The following is a 15,392-nucleotide window of genomic DNA, read 5'->3' on the forward strand; positions in this document are numbered from 1 at the left end:
GGGGATATGAGACTGGAGACCTCTCAACAGATTATATCAAATCTGAGGAGACTCATGCGTTCCTCCTCCACTCAGAACAGCTCGTGGCCGTCTGTTTATAACATGTGTCCTTGTTTCTGTCCTTCTCTGCCAAATGCAGATTGATTCAGTGCGAGAAGGAAAGGGAGATTTGCTCTCCCATTCTTACCCCCATTCAATTGAAAAAGAATTGATTTGCTTACTCATTTGCATTCATATATGTATCCCCCTGTGTTCTCGCTGTCTAGGCGCCAAACTCACACACCGGTTTCATCAAGAAACGTCGGCTCAAGAGGACGTATTTGTAAAAGAAAGCCGGGAAAAACTGTTTATGTCTGGAATAATGAGGGTTTATCTGTGCTGTCATTTATTATATTCATCCTGGTTTTCTTTCTCTAACTGTACGACACACATATTGCATCTTATACTTGTGCGTTCAAAGAGATAAACAGTGAAGACGATTAGGAAAACAAAGTGGTAGATTTCCCCCGACGGTGGCTCGGCCACCCTTTTCGAGATGTTTATTGCTGATCTACAGTAATAACGTCTAGGAGAAGTGAAACTCATAATTAGTTCTCATAAGTCATATACGTTGTGGGAAGGAAAATAGCATTCCCTGCCCTTGGGAAGGATGAGGAGAGACTGTGGACAGCAATAAGTGGACTAAGAATAGAATAGGGCATTATTATCTATGACAGGTAGGTGCAGTGTAAGGGAAGTCATTCAACATCATTTCAAAATGGGGTGATTGCGAGTGAGTCTTTACTTTTTAAATAAGTAGTGTCCGATGGTATACGTATGCTTTTATGTTGTATAGTTTTTCCATTATGGTACGGTGATGGTCAGCAGAGATCAGTGGTGGTATGCGGTACATTTCCTCACATTTTCTGCTACTTTATTCTTCTACTCTAATTCATTTCACATGCGTACTACTCAACTACATTTATCTGAAATCAATAGTAACTTTATATTTTCATACTAAACAAACAATCTTGTGAAATAGTTTGACCATTTGATCGGAGTTCGCGAGTAATTGACAGCTGCTCAGAGACGGCAAGGCTCCAGTTCGGCTCTGATTGCTTGTTTTCCTCCGGTCTGTGAAATCTTGCAGATGCCATTTTATAAAAATAACTTTTTTTAAATCACATTTCCTCCAATTCTACCCACTGCTGCTTTAAATAAAGGATCTGAATACTTCTTCCACTCATGGCAAAGACTCAGAGTCACAGAGGATAGACTGGATTGTGTTTTAATAAAGACTTAAGAGCAAAATAAGCAGAATGAAGCTGTGATGGATGTGTTAATAACCTGCAGGTACCTCCTCACTTTCCCTGAAAGACTTACAAAGGCATTACAGGAATGCATTTATAAAATACAGGCACCTAATGTTCTCTACAACAACTCCAGCTCTTGTCTCTGGGGGGGTCTAGTCTGACCGGTGCTCACATCCTCCCTCTATGAGGTGGGAGGAGCGTACGTGTTTCCACTTGGACGCGGTGCGATGCAGCAGTCCCGTCAAAAAGCTCCCGGTCCTCCTCCAGGAGCTGAGCTGCACCTGTAGTGGCACTTCTTCTCTCTACAGCGCGACGCTTTGGATTAAAAAACAAAGAAAGTCTATGAAATATGACTGAAGCCACTTGGAAACAGAGCGCCGGTGCGACATAGGTAAGGCAACGACCCAGGAGCGTTTCAATTAAAAGAGGAAAAATGTGTTCATTTGGGCTTTTTCTCTTTTTCTTGCTCGTGCGTAATGGATGGCTTTTGGGAACAGACGCATATGTTTCAGGTGCGTCAATTAGACCTATACTCTAGAAGAAAAACATTAAACACTCAATTATTAGAATAATATTTTAATTTGCAGTGTGATTTTCACTATGATAACCTACATATTTTAACTCCATATAAAAAAAAAATTTGCCATATATTTGTACTGAATTTCTCCATTTAAGGTTTATTTTATTTTCCTTAAATTAACTTTTGAGTAATCAGAATCAGAATCAGAATCGTGTTTATTGCCAGGTGTAAGAGGTATACACTAGGAATTTGCTTTGGTGTTGTTGGTGCAAGTAAACAGTATAATAACAAAAGAATAGATAAAAACGTTAGAATAAAATAAGAATAAAAAAATTGAAATCCTACCAATATACAAAATAAGCTATAAACCTGATATAAACTATAATAATGTGATATCTTTAACAAAATAAACACGTTGCTTTCCTCGCACAAAGAGAGCTCTTTTTTGCAACTTGCTTCATATTTTTGCAGGACAAATAAAGGGGGTCTTTTGCTCGATATAACGATGCATCATCTCACAGCTGTGGTCTTCATTCTGGTCGTGCCAGGCGTCACCAAAGGTAATCTTGAGATTTTTCATCAATCCACTGAGACACACAACTGACATGAGACGCACATTTGAGTCGTGCAACTCTTTCTCTGAACCGATTCACTCTTCTGCTTACAGGAATGAAAGTGTAACAGATGCATATTTCATTGCTCTGAATGTTTTATGTTGTGTTTTTTGATTCTCTGATGCAAACAGCTGTTGTTCCTTTTTCCTTCCTTCCTTCCTTTCTGTCTCAAAGGTTGGGAATGCAGCTCAAGGTGCAGCACAGAAAATGGGTTTTGTGAGAAGCCAGGGAAGTGCAGGTACTACAACGACCCCCAGATTCCTGTGTAGATGATACAGTATATAGCCTAGAACCCTGTGGGGCTTTGGCAACCTTATTTCCATAAATTTCTGGAGCAGTAAATGTCCCTATAGAGAATCACAATCCAACCAACTGGATCCAATTCTGTTCTTTTCTAGATTTGTTTGGCACTTGTTGTTGCGTCAAGTCAACTGCCAAATCAGCCCTTTGTTTGAACAGTAAAAAAGCATTGTTATACTAACAGATAGCTCAAAAGCTTCTGATTACAAAGCCAGTTTGAAAGGCTTTTCTGGCAAATGCAAATCTACTCATGAGCCAAAATGACTATTCCATCTCTGTTGGTATTTGGGGAGTTTAACCAATTAGTGCTACTTGAATCTCTCATTTTAAGAGAAAAAGCATGCAGACTTTATGGGGACAAGAGCAGGACTGGGATGCTCGGTGGGTGGTATATTTATAGTTCAGGATTGTTCCCTTTTCCCCCCTCTCTTTCAGGTGCAAACCAGGGTGGCAAGGAGAGAATTGTGACCAGTGCGTGTCCTTCCCCGGCTGTCTGCACGGCACATGTGAGAAGGCATGGCAGTGTTTGTGCGAGGCCGGCTGGGTGGGCAGCCTGTGTGACCAAGGTGAGTCTCATTAAGCCGCCCTGACACTCGTATCTCTGCCTTGCAACGCTGCCTGACACAGCAGAGGTTCGGGTGAGTCACAGAGCCCCGGGGACACGCAAGTTGCCTTCAAACGAGGCTGGCGTCTGGAGAATAAAGTATTTTTAGACGGGCAAAGTTAGAGTAGAAAAAGATCTAAGGCAAAAGATAAATAAATTATGGGTTAATAATAAGGCTGTGTATTGGCAAGAATCTGGCAATACAATATATATCCTGATACAGGGGTTTACGATTCAATATATCACGATATTTTGCAATTTCTTATAATTTTAGGAAAACAGCTATATAAAGAACACACCATCGTTTGCGTAACATCTGAGTAAAAAAAGTGTACTTCTTAAATGCAATCAGAACAGTTGGATCTGTATTTGCATTTATCACAGTACTTGTAACATCCAACATCATAGCACTACTTTAAGAGGGCACATACTGTACAATACACATATCTTTGCAAATGAAATAAAGTATTGAATGAGTTAATATTTGCATGTAAACTATTAATTAAAAATCAATAGTGTTCTGAGAATTGATTTTTTTACACCCTTAATTAATAATGAAAGCTGAAGCTACTAAATAATTATGTGGAAATTCGCATTATTAACTGCTGCTTTTGTGCCATGATAGGAAAACCACAAAAGTGATGCACTGAGGCTGCAGAAATTTAAATATTAAAGCAATCTAAAAGTCACATTTCCACTTCAGACACCGCTATTTAAATCAAGCACTTAAGTAATAATTCCTACAATGAACATTATCGCATGAAAATGACTTGCTGCCCCTGAAGCAATACAAGAAACAAAGGGAGAAGATTAAAGTAAGAAATACTTTTTTTCCGGCTTCTGGCTCTGTTTGACCTCCTTATCAGCACACACACAGTAAATCTGTAATTCTGTTGCAGCATATGAGCTGCTTGTCTGTGGAGAAAACGTGGTTGTTCTCACTTTTTGTTCTTGGTGACAAGATGCTGCGGTGGGGAGAGCTGTGAGTGTGAGAGTGGAAACAAAGGAGAGGAGGGAACAAACAGGCAGAGAGACAGGAAGTGAGAAAGAGAGCACACAAGATCTAAAAACAGCATGCTTGTTTTTTTTTTTCTATCAACAGATACTCGCCTGTGCTCATCCAGGCCTTGTGCTGGTAATGCCACCTGTATAGAGACAGGAGAGGGGGGATACCTGTGCATCTGTCCCCATGGCTACGCTGGGGAAAACTGCCACCTGAACAGAGGACTGTGTCTCACAAACGGGTACCAGCACATTTTTTTTTCTATTCAGTATTCCTTTACATCAGAGTAAAGGAATACTCTGATGCTTTACAGCCTCATTTCCATTCGTATATCATTAGGAGCAATAATCAATACACGGTGCAGTCCGTCAGCTCTCTTTGTATCGCCGAGCCAGCCAATCGAAAGCACCCCCCTCTGTGGCTCATGTATACGTAGCTCCTAATAGCAGGCTGTTAACAGAGAAAATGTTCCTTTCTTCCTTACTGCACAAACCGAACCCCAGTTTGGTTGTTGTGACTTGTAAGAGGCAAGAGGGTGTTTGCACATTTGTAAGACAAGCAGAGACGCTCGCCTCGATACAATTCTCCCCTCAAACACGAGCTTGGTGAAATGTGGGAACTGGCAAGTTTCCAACTTTGTGAAGGAAAACTCCACTTGAACTGGGCTCCAGCTCATTATTAGTCACACAGTCAACTTTACTCTCTGAGGACTGATTTTTCTGGTGTGTAATGTAGCTCTACAACACAGCATGAAAGGCAAAGAACATGGTGTAGATAGTGAACAATCGCAACACATAACGGGTCCAAGCACCTGACGCAACTTGGAACTATACAGTACTGTAGAGGTGCAGCGACTCAGGGCAGGTGAATACCGAAAACAGGCAATTACTGATTTTTGTTGGCCACTTGGGGACAGTGGAAACAAGTTGTGAACACAACATTGACATATCACCACTTGGAGGATTTTAAGTCCCAATATTCACTTTCTTTTAGCTCTGTTTTTGGTCTCAACCACCTCCTGAGGGAAATATCTGGCTCTTTACCTGCTAAATGCTCCGCTATGTTCACCAGATAGCCGATAACTGTGTCTACCTGCTCAGCACCAAATGGCAGACAGAGTACAGTGGGTTTTTAGAGCTTTTTCACTGAAAATGTCTGCCTGCTGCGGCCAAAAACGGCGCGTATAAGAGCGGTGAGAACCAAATAACAGTAAAGTTCGGACTGGACAGCTAAACAATGAGCTGAAAATCTGTAAAGCCGAAAGGGTGCTGCACAATCGGGGGAAAATTCTCTGTCGGTTCATCACTGTGAGCGACACCTTTCACATTATTATTTGATATATTGTCATTATATTAGGGCTGCTCGGTTATGGCAAAAATAATAATCACACATTTTGAAGCCTACATTTTAAAGTTAAATTCATCAACCTGGTGCACTTTGAGAGCAAAATTAAGAGGCTGAAGAACTTTGTGCTCTAGTAAACAATGTAATCATAAACACATCGGATATATAGATATGAAAGGTGATAAAATAAATCACCTACAAGGCATGGTAAATGAGGTCAGGTGGGTTACCGATATCGCCGCACTGAAGACAGTTGCAGCGGGAGCAGAATAATCATTTTATGTCGATTATCTTGTTTTCATGATCGTTGGAAGCCAATATTGTAATTGAAAATTTGATCCATTGTTTTCATTTGAAATATTGTTATTATACAATATTGATTATATATCATCAAGTGCAGAGGAGATAGTGACAAGATTTGAAAGTGAAGTTCCATGTAAATGTAAAATTAAGGATAACATGAATGTCAGCCTTGTAGCCCTGGCGTCATGTTGGTATTCATTTAAAGTGAAATTTTGTAACATTCTGCATGTTTAGGCCAGCCTTTTCCTTCAGTCAGCAACTGCAAAACACTGCAAACCATAAAAGCAATGTGCAACTCTGTTGTGCTCGCGTAGCCAAAACAAACACAATTTTCCTGCAGGCATGAATTTTCAAAGACATGAATCCTCTGATGTGGAAAGAAGGAATTTCAGAGAACTTCCTCCTGTCATAAACACAGCAGCGGCAGCAGCCATGTTGACTGTGCTCTCCCCTTGTTGACAAGCAGATACCTTTACGCAGAAGCTGGCGGTGTGAACCTGGGCAGCATCGTAAGCTGCATCCCAATTTAGGGATTCTTTGAAGCTCATCTTTTCAAAATTGAAATGAATCACATTTGCTCAACGAGGCTGTGACATTTCAAAAGCCTCTTTGTACAGTATGCAACCAGAAATTTAGCCTTCTTTTGCCGGTAGTTACAGGACATGACTGATGTGTACTTCACAGTATCCCACAACCCACTGCTCCCCAGGCCATAGTTTAATGATGCATTCAGGCTTCTATATCCTTACAGAGCCACATTCCCTATTTACCAGGAATTTGCCCTCAGGTGGTGATAAATGTGCTGATAAATAAATTACATGAAATGAAACCAATTACTGTGAGAAGATACTGTAGAATGCACACAATGGTAGCAAGGTGTTTGTTTGTGTCAAGAGGCTGGGTGTATGTTATAGCAGAGGTTAACTAACGTTGTATGGATATACAATATTTACTATTAACTGGGTACATTGTGTGAAAATATGTAATCATGAAGCTGCAAGTCTACCAAGTGAACCACATTAACTGTTGATATGTACCACTATTTATGCTATTGGAGGGGAAATTCCTGGAAATGTTTGACTTTAAGAGTCGATCAGGTACACCTAAAATGTGCTGTTAATTTTGTCCTCATTTGGGGAGACGAAGCGCAGGTTCAGCCAGGCCTTCAGGTCCTCTGAGGGACCCACCTTCAAGTATCCTCTAAGTACTGCAATTGGCACACAGTAGAAGTGTGACAGAATCTCTAAATACAGCATTTGCATAGAGCATTGAAACGAGTCATAACTCGAAACAAAAGACTAGGGCTGTCAAAGTTAATGCGATAATAACACATTAACGCAAAATCGTTTTACTGCAATAAATTTCTTGAACGCATTAACACAATCGATCTTACGGAGGTTGTAGCGGGCTCGGTTTTAAAGCTAGAGTGAAAAACCTAAGAAATCCAATGCTACCAACGATGTCATACTAGCTTGTTGCGAAGGAGGTTAAATAACACTCCAAACTTACGTTAAATTTTGGAGAGGAAAAACTGGCATGGCCATTTTCAAAGGGGTCCCTTGACCTCTGACCTCAAGATATGTGAATGAAAATTGGTTCTATGGGTACCCACGAGTCTCCCCTTTACAGACATGCCCCCTTTATGATAATCACATGCAGTTTAGGGCAAGTCATAGTCAAGTCAGCACACTGACACACTGACAGCTGCTGTTGCCTGTTGAGCTGCAGTTTGCCATGTTATGATGTGAGCATATTGTTTTATGCTAAATGCAGTACCTGTGAGGGTTTCTGGACAATATTTGTCGTTGTTTTGTGTGTTAACTGATTTTCAATAAGATATACTGTATATACACATACATTTGCATAAAGCAAGCATATTTACCCACTCCCATTTTGTTAAAGAGTATTACATACCTGACTAATCTCCATTTAAGGTACATTATGAACAGATAAAAAAATGTGCGATTAATTTGCGATGAATCACGGTTAACTATCTTAATCGATTGAAAACCCTACAAATAACACAACTTGAATAGAGCTGCAACGATTAATCGATTTTGTCATCAACTATTAAATTAATCGCCAAATTTTTTGATAATTGATTAATCGGTTGAGTATTTTTTTTTTTTTTTTTAAAGTCAAACTTCTCTGATTCCAGTTTCCTAAATGTGAATATTTTCTGTTTTCTTTACTCCTCTATGACAGGAAACTGAATACCTTTGAGTTGTGGACAAAAAAAAAAGACATTTTAGGACGTCAACTTGGGCTTTGGGAAACACTGAATGACATTTTTCACCATTTTCTGACATTCAGACCAAACAACTAATCGATTAATCGAGAAAATGATCAACATATTAATCGACAATGAAAATAATCGTCAGCCATAATCTTAAATTTTTGCCTTCAGGCAAATCATACACAACAAAAACAGTGGCTTGTTCTTTTAAGCTCTGCTGGTTTACAAACAGGCTCGATCCGTCCTCCTGCTGTCCATCCGACACATGCAGTATGAAAGACTCTCCGGAGACTCAGCTAGCTGACAGAGCCCTCCAGACTCGATTGAACCCACCATGTTTGTTCTCTGTCAGCCAGCCTTGTTATTGAATTGAATGACACACCTAGTCAATAGCCCACAGCTCAGTGTCAGTGAACTGACAGCTCTCCTCCTTCCCTCAAAAAAAATATAATTTGAGCCTTATTATAATTTTCACAAACTCCAGAGGAATTCATCTCCATTAAAAAAGCCTGCGTGATATTTCATTAATCAGCTTCTCTATGAAACACCAGACATGTCTAAAAAGTACGCCGCAGCCATTTTTCTTTTGACTCACACAGACAGAATGTTAAAGGACTTGTATACTGTAATTACACAAGCTACTGTTAGAGATATTGATTGTTTTTATCGCCGGGTTTTCATCAGTGCACTTAGTTTGTTAAGCATGGCAGCATCGATCAGATATGCGGCACATGTGGGCGTAGGAACATTAGAAGCAGAAGCTCCTTTTATATCTTGTTACTGGTACCGATTTTTCATTTGCAGAAAATTAGATTCACACTGTTTTTCATTAGAGCCGGTAAAAAAAATGACTGAAATCAATATCACATTATTAATAAGTGTATTATTTTAAAGCTGAAATGAGCAACCGCAGTTGAATTGATTTACTAAGTCACTCTTGATGCAAAAAATGACAAATGTTGTAGGTAAGTCAGTTGTAAGGACTTACGGATTTTCTTTGTCTAATGGTAAACTGAATATTTTTGGATTTGGACTGTTGTTCAGACAAAATCTGCAATGTAATTACATCACCCGGGGGTTTTCTGGCATTTAGAGAGAGTAATCAATTAACGCAGAAAATAATCGCCTAATTATTCGAGAATGAAAATACATTGCAGTCCGATGTTATTCTGATATGATATATAATCACAATCTGGCAAATGTTTGCAAAATTGCAAAATGAAAATAATCAAATTCATGTTCAATGCAATGAACTGTGGCCCACTGGTATGTATTATATCAGAAGGAAATCTTGACATATTCAAAACAAAAACTAATTTCATTAATTTTTTAAATACAATTAGCTTGGAATCATTCAATTTGACAACAGAATTTTGTGATATGATCAAATCATCACAATATGATTTCACCAAAAGTCTAGATACAATAACAGTTTCTGCCCTGTTTTTTAGAAAGGCATGAATAGTAGGGCTGCCCCCTCTTAGTTGATTTTTGGTCTTAGTCGACTAAGACTTCTTTACTCAATTAGTTGTTTTTTTATGTTTTTTTCGTGCTAAATGACTAATTTCTAAGAAACTTATGAGCACATCTCTGGTAAACACAAGATTTAAAGTGGTGCTTTTGTGTGATTATTTTTTGAGAATCTCAGATCTGTCGATTAAATCAACTAATTGATTAGTCAACAAAATCGTACAAGTGTTAGTCGACCAAGAATTTCTTTGGTCGAGGACAGCCCTAACAGATTGATACTGTATGATACAAGACTGCAAACACCCAGTCCTGGCATACATTTGAAATTGTGGAGGACAAAAAAAAAAACATACTAAATATGTTAATGTTGGATAAAGCTGCGTTCTTTACAATGCAAATGTGTACGGGGAGGTAATTTGGGTAAAACTCTGAAAAGCTCATTTTAATCAGTCTGTAGCTTGTTGTTTGAGGGTGGCACCGTAATCAAAGTGGCACTTGCGCCCCAACAAATAAAGTTAAAGTTGCACTATCTAGCAGGATTGCTTTCCTGGGCGAGACTGGTCTAGACAAGTGAAGTGCTTTAAGTGCCGTGGTCCCCCCTGAGAGCTGATATCTAAAAAACAAACCTAAATGATTAATAAAAGTTTTTGCTGCAATTCCTGTCGCCTGCTCTACCTTAACTAAATATTTTCTTAGTTTGACTTTTGCATCCAAGAAGATTGGCCTCAGTTTTTCGCAAATGTTTATTATCAGAGAGCCACATTGCGATATGCTGCAGCTCGGCACTTTGTCGCTGTCCAAACCATGCATCTCCAAAAGTTAACTTTCTATGAACTAATAAAAACAGCCCTGTTTCCAGCTTTGTGACAACACATTTTTCAGATATTCCAATGGGTTCTTAAATGGGTCATTTAGATTTATAAGTAGGGACATTTTCTCAGCCCATTAAGGACACTTAATCCTTCAATAATTCACCCGCTGTCCCACTGGAGAGCAGCAAATTCTGTGAATCTAAATGTGAGGTAATCAATGCAGCACCGTCTGCATGTAAAAGAGGTCGCATAAGCAGGTGGATTTCAACTCATCCATATAGAATACAAAATAAAACACAAAAATGACCCCATGAAACTCCCCAGGGGACCTCGCAAATTATGGATTTAGGACAAGACAATTTATGAAATTTACCCATTAAAAAAAGAACTGGATGGCTGCTTCACTATTATAACCACAGGATAAACGATGCTGCAGTGAAGCTGTGCACTAAATTGCGAGCCTCGTTTGCCCTGCTGTCTATTCATATTTCTGCTCTGTCCTCCAGCTCTCCTTGTCAGAACGGTGGCACATGTACGGATGTCGATGGCTCAGCGGGCTCCTCTTCCTGTTTATGTCCCTCTGGATTTTCTGGAGACGTGTGTGAGATCAGCCTTGACAGCTGCCAGCCTAACCCCTGCCTCAACGGTGGCAACTGCACAAACCACGGCCTGGCCTTCACATGCGTCTGTCCGCTCGGCTTCGCTGGTTTCACTTGTAATGACACCGCCAGCCTCTCGCCCTGCGCCGGCAGGCCCTGCGCCAACAGGGGCACGTGTGCTGGTCAACCGGATGGAACCTTCCGGTGCGTTTGCCAGAAATGGTTTACAGGTCCCACGTGTTCCCTGCAGCACAGGCCGAAGGCCAGGTCCAAGCCGGTCGGCGCCAGGCCCGTGGACCACAGAGTGTTCGCGCTGACTCCGCAGCACTACTCCCTCCCAGCTCACACATTCCACAAGCTTCTCAGACCGCCCGAGAGAGACCTGCTCAAGATCACCCTAAAGGAGACGGTCCACTCCCCCGGCGTCCTCGTCACCCACGGTCAGCTCATCTGCTTCGGCATGCTGGCCCTGCTCACCTGCGTGGTCATCCTGGGCACTACGGGCATCGTGTTTTTTGGCCGCTGCGAGACGTGGCTGGCTAATGCCAAGTACAGCCAGCTTGTTCGTCAGCAGCGGGAGCACCTGCTGAGAGATGCCGGCGGCGCGAGCCAGGAGGAGCCGGAGCACTCGGTAAACATCATCCTGCCGGAGAAGATTAGACTCAGCAGCTTTGGGAGACACTACACCTCCATCTGATTAAATCATCTCTGCCTCTTCCCCTCTCCCTCTGGAAGGAGTTTAATATAAATGTCGAAGGAAATACTATGACTGTTGTACAGTTGTGTTAATAAAGTGAGACATACTGGACTACACTGGAATATATTTGAATGTAAAGTCTAATGGACTAAGTGGATAACCATGACACTAGATTGTAAATGTACTTTATATCGTACTGTTGAAAACTAACCATTCAAAATGTATGAAATTATAAAAGACGTTCTACCTTGATGGCTGGTAAAAAGATGTCATTGTGGTGTATTTCTTAAGACGTTTGACTTCACAATCATGGTTCAACCGCTTTGTTACATGTTGATTTGAAATACAACAATGGAGTTAATACATAGACTGTATATAAAGATGGACAACGTGTCTCCACTTCCTCCCACTATGAGAAGTGAAGCCAAAATATCCCGGATACGGGAGCTTGACGTATTTGGAGCCAGAGTATGCGCAGTAGTGATCGGGGGGACTGGAGCCACGGTATCAAGGTCACCCGCCCGAACCAATCGCGAACCGAGCAGGGCCGCAGCTTGTCAGCAAGAGACACTAACTGCCAATCATGACGTCTCACCCCCTTTTTATAGCACCAAATAACTAATTAAAACCAAACTTTTCAGAAAAATTAACACTTGAACATACATCAGTGTGATAAGAACTAACTAAAATGACAGAAACCATCTTTAGGAAAAATCTATTTGACGTGTACTTTGACTTTTTAGTTTGGCCCATATCCCATCCGTTAACATATAGTGGGCGGGCTTTATGAACTATACTGCAACCAGCCACCAGGAGGCGATCGAGATGTTTTGGCTTCACTTTAAGGGAGCTGTCATGTCGTCCATCTTTATATACAGTCTATGGGTTAATACAAAAGGAGAAATTATGTTGATTTTAACAGAGCACATGCAACCTCAACCACTTTTCTTTCAGTGTTTGTAATTTAACTAAGTAACCGCACCATTGATTTTGTATTTGTTAACAAATTGCTCTCAGATTTTGTAATCAAGACTCGAGCTGCAACAATCAGTCAGTAGATTGACAGAAAATTAATCAGCAACTATTTTGATAATGTATTTATTATTTTAGTAATTTCAGTCAACATTATCTGGTTTCAGATTTTCAAATGTGATGATTTGCTGCTTTTCTTTGTCTTATTTTTAAACTGAATATCTTTGGGATTTGGACTGTCGATCAAATAATAGATCACCCTTAAGCCGTGGGATATTTTAACAGGAATTTTTCACTATTTTCGAGATGCAAAAATAATCAGCAGATTAATATAAAATGAAAGTAAACATTAGTTGCAGCTCTAACCATCTCCATGCAGCATATTGTGAATTTGTCATTTTATAATTAATGCAACAAAAAAATACATATTGTGAGTTTGTACAGCTAAACAGCTGCAGATCATAACTCTACAGAGATAGATCATTTTCATGCAAAAAGTATTATTGTACAGTATAGTATGTACCTGGAGGTAATGTCACTGCCCAAATACCATCCAGCTGTCTCTCTCTCTGCAGATCTATCACTTTGGGTGTTGGTATATACTGAACGTAGATGTTATAAAGATAAAGTTATTTCACAGTTCTTCAGGAAATGCCACTATCTATTTCCCATCATGTATTTGTATCCAAGGTATGAATATCTCTACACCTTCACCTATTGATTACTCTCAAGCTCATTTGCAGCATCTCAGAGCTTGTTAAGTTTACCAACCTTGCTTCTTACTGTCAGTGTTGGATTTTCACTGGCCATGCACCATAAATCTATACTGTAACATCTGTCTAATGTTATTGGTTTGTCTCACCATGCATGAGATGGAGACCCACTCCTGATGGAGGGAGAAGTGGTTTCATGAATACTGAATGTATGGGAAAACAAGATAAACACGTCCGACACACAGTAAACACATAGTTAAACATGTGGAGCTTAGTTAATGTAAAATATTCAAATTAAATTAATCCCTCTCACAAAGATAAGTCCCCTTCAGCGGTTAATGCAGGTTTTGTCTATCACAATTCTCTGATAGGGTGGTAATCTTGTGTTTACTCACACCATAGCAGAGGTACATTTCAGGTTGTGTATTACATTGTGCAGTATTCTAATGATTTACAAGTGGCATTTCTACAGGGGGGGGGGGTTAGTACTTATCAGTATTTGGTCCAGTCTGGGATTATTTGCTGTTGTGCTTTGGCCAGATAATGTTGTGTTGTCTGTTCATTGATTTTAATAAAACATATATAACATCACCACCTTATTTTGTCCTGATTTATATATCTCTTTGACCTGCTCTTGACACAACAAGGAGGTTAAGACAAGATCAGATGCTTGGCAAGGCTAATATGTCAGATGTTTCGCAGTATGAGATCCAACCGATGCACACTTTATGCACCACCTGAAATCAGAGGAACATCTGCTCTCCTGCCCCGTGATGATTAATAAATTCCTCCTCTGAGCCAACTCGCTGATTATCAACCGCATGATAACAGTGACTCTGTCAGCACTCCTCCTCGGTCCCTGATGGTATCACAGTTTGAGACAGCGGTCTCTGTCTCCACCTTATGGTGCAACTCATCTACGTCACCAGGACTCAGTGCTCTGCAATAAGCTCTGAAATTCAAAGTAAAGTCAGGTAGCTCCCTCTATCTTTCCCTAAAACACTGGTTCCCAAAGTGGGGGTCCAAACAACCACTAGAGGTCACCAAAGCTTCAGGGGGGGGGTCGCAAGGCCTTCTTGATTCTAACAAAACTTATTTTTTGGATACAGTTGGCCTATATCTCAGTATTTCATTCATTTCTGGGAAGAAAACTAAATGAAATTGTTATTTTTGGTTTGGATTATTATTGAGGATACAAACTTATAAATGAGAAAAGTACAGTATGCAGTTAAAACGACCAAAGAGCTGATAGAAGAGTATGTTTGAGTGATAAAGATTCTTAAAAATACATAATTCAGAGAGAAAATTGTATTAAAAGTTCCGCAAAATAACGGGAAAATTAATCTCTGATGCAATACTGTTATTGTGTTTGCTATCTGGGTTAATTGTACAGTTTATCAGCTGTTCTGTACTGTTATATGAAATATCCTTAAAATGTCACCTAGTTAGGGGTCGTCTGTTTACTCAATCATAAAAAAGCGGTCCCTTAAGGAAAAAGGTTTGGAACCACTGCCTGTTTTTCATCCTACAAAACGATATCGCCTGAAGTATAAAATCAAAATCTAAGAAGGAAATACAAATGATATCACAACAGCTCTATCTACAAATCTACAAAAATCTGCATTAGATCTTTTGACTCTCTCTTATCTTTAGTATCTTCTGGTGTAGAGCACACCATGTTGGAAAAACACACGCATATGTACTGTAATGTAATGTAATGTATGTAGGGGAATAAAGCATAGTACAGTATATTGGAGAAAAGTTATTTAGCATTAATGTAAGGCTAGGCGATATGGCTAAAATCTTCTATCATGATATACATCACTATATAGCATGTTTTCTGGTAATTCAATAAATAAATAGTCTATATGAAATAACCACATGGTAAAGCCTATTTTTGTATACTCCTGTGT

At 39.9% G+C, this 15,392-nt stretch overlaps 1 protein-coding gene and 2 long non-coding RNA genes across 5 annotated transcripts in view; 1 reads left to right on the plus strand and 2 right to left on the minus strand.

Moving 5' to 3' along the window:
* Nucleotides 1-1,251: 1,251 nt before the first annotated feature.
* The window catches only part of LOC119474690, a 63,262-nt gene continuing 49,121 nt past the window's right edge, over nucleotides 1,252-15,392 (minus strand). Inside the window, exon 2 of the long non-coding RNA XR_005203617.1 lies at nucleotides 1,252-1,607. This is a non-coding gene — a long non-coding RNA (uncharacterized LOC119474690). The remainder of the gene's footprint in view (nucleotides 1,608-15,392) is intronic.
* Nucleotides 1,543-14,070, plus strand: LOC119474687 (protein delta homolog 1). Of its 3 annotated transcripts, XM_037746871.1 has the most exons (7): nucleotides 1,543-1,683; nucleotides 1,790-1,804; nucleotides 2,284-2,372; nucleotides 2,601-2,664; nucleotides 3,162-3,292; nucleotides 4,433-4,574; nucleotides 11,005-12,061. In XM_037746871.1, the coding sequence occupies exons 3-7, from the start codon at nucleotides 2,318-2,320 to the stop codon at nucleotides 11,792-11,794; spliced, it is 1,182 nt and encodes a 393-aa protein (XP_037602799.1). In that variant the 5' UTR covers nucleotides 1,543-1,683; nucleotides 1,790-1,804; nucleotides 2,284-2,317; the 3' UTR covers nucleotides 11,795-12,061. The 3 variants fall into 3 exon arrangements, with proteins under 3 accessions (XP_037602799.1, XP_037602798.1, XP_037602797.1); XM_037746870.1 differs by lacking the exon at nucleotides 1,790-1,804 and having other exon boundaries at nucleotides 1,546-1,683; XM_037746869.1 differs by lacking the exon at nucleotides 1,543-1,683 and having other exon boundaries at nucleotides 1,758-1,804; nucleotides 11,005-14,070.
* LOC119474692 lies at nucleotides 4,408-7,367 on the minus strand. The gene is made up of 2 exons (XR_005203619.1): nucleotides 5,877-7,367; nucleotides 4,408-4,545 (listed from the first exon to the last, which is right to left on the minus strand). It is a non-coding gene; the product is annotated as an uncharacterized LOC119474692 (long non-coding RNA).

This window comes from Sebastes umbrosus, chromosome 16, assembly GCF_015220745.1.
Source record: "Sebastes umbrosus isolate fSebUmb1 chromosome 16, fSebUmb1.pri, whole genome shotgun sequence".
NCBI lineage: Eukaryota > Metazoa > Chordata > Actinopteri > Perciformes > Sebastidae > Sebastes > Sebastes umbrosus.

Bases quoted from the DNA above. Each gene is read 5' to 3' on its own strand.
- LOC119474687 (XM_037746869.1), top strand. From the start codon at position 1,773: ATGGCTTTTGGGAACAGACGCATATGTTTCAG. The intron at 1,805-2,283 runs GTGCGTCAATTA...ATATTTTTGCAG, and splicing joins AACAGACGCATATGTTTCAG to GACAAATAAAGGGGGTCTTT. The intron at 4,575-11,004 runs GTACCAGCACAT...TCTGTCCTCCAG, and splicing joins GGACTGTGTCTCACAAACGG to CTCTCCTTGTCAGAACGGTG.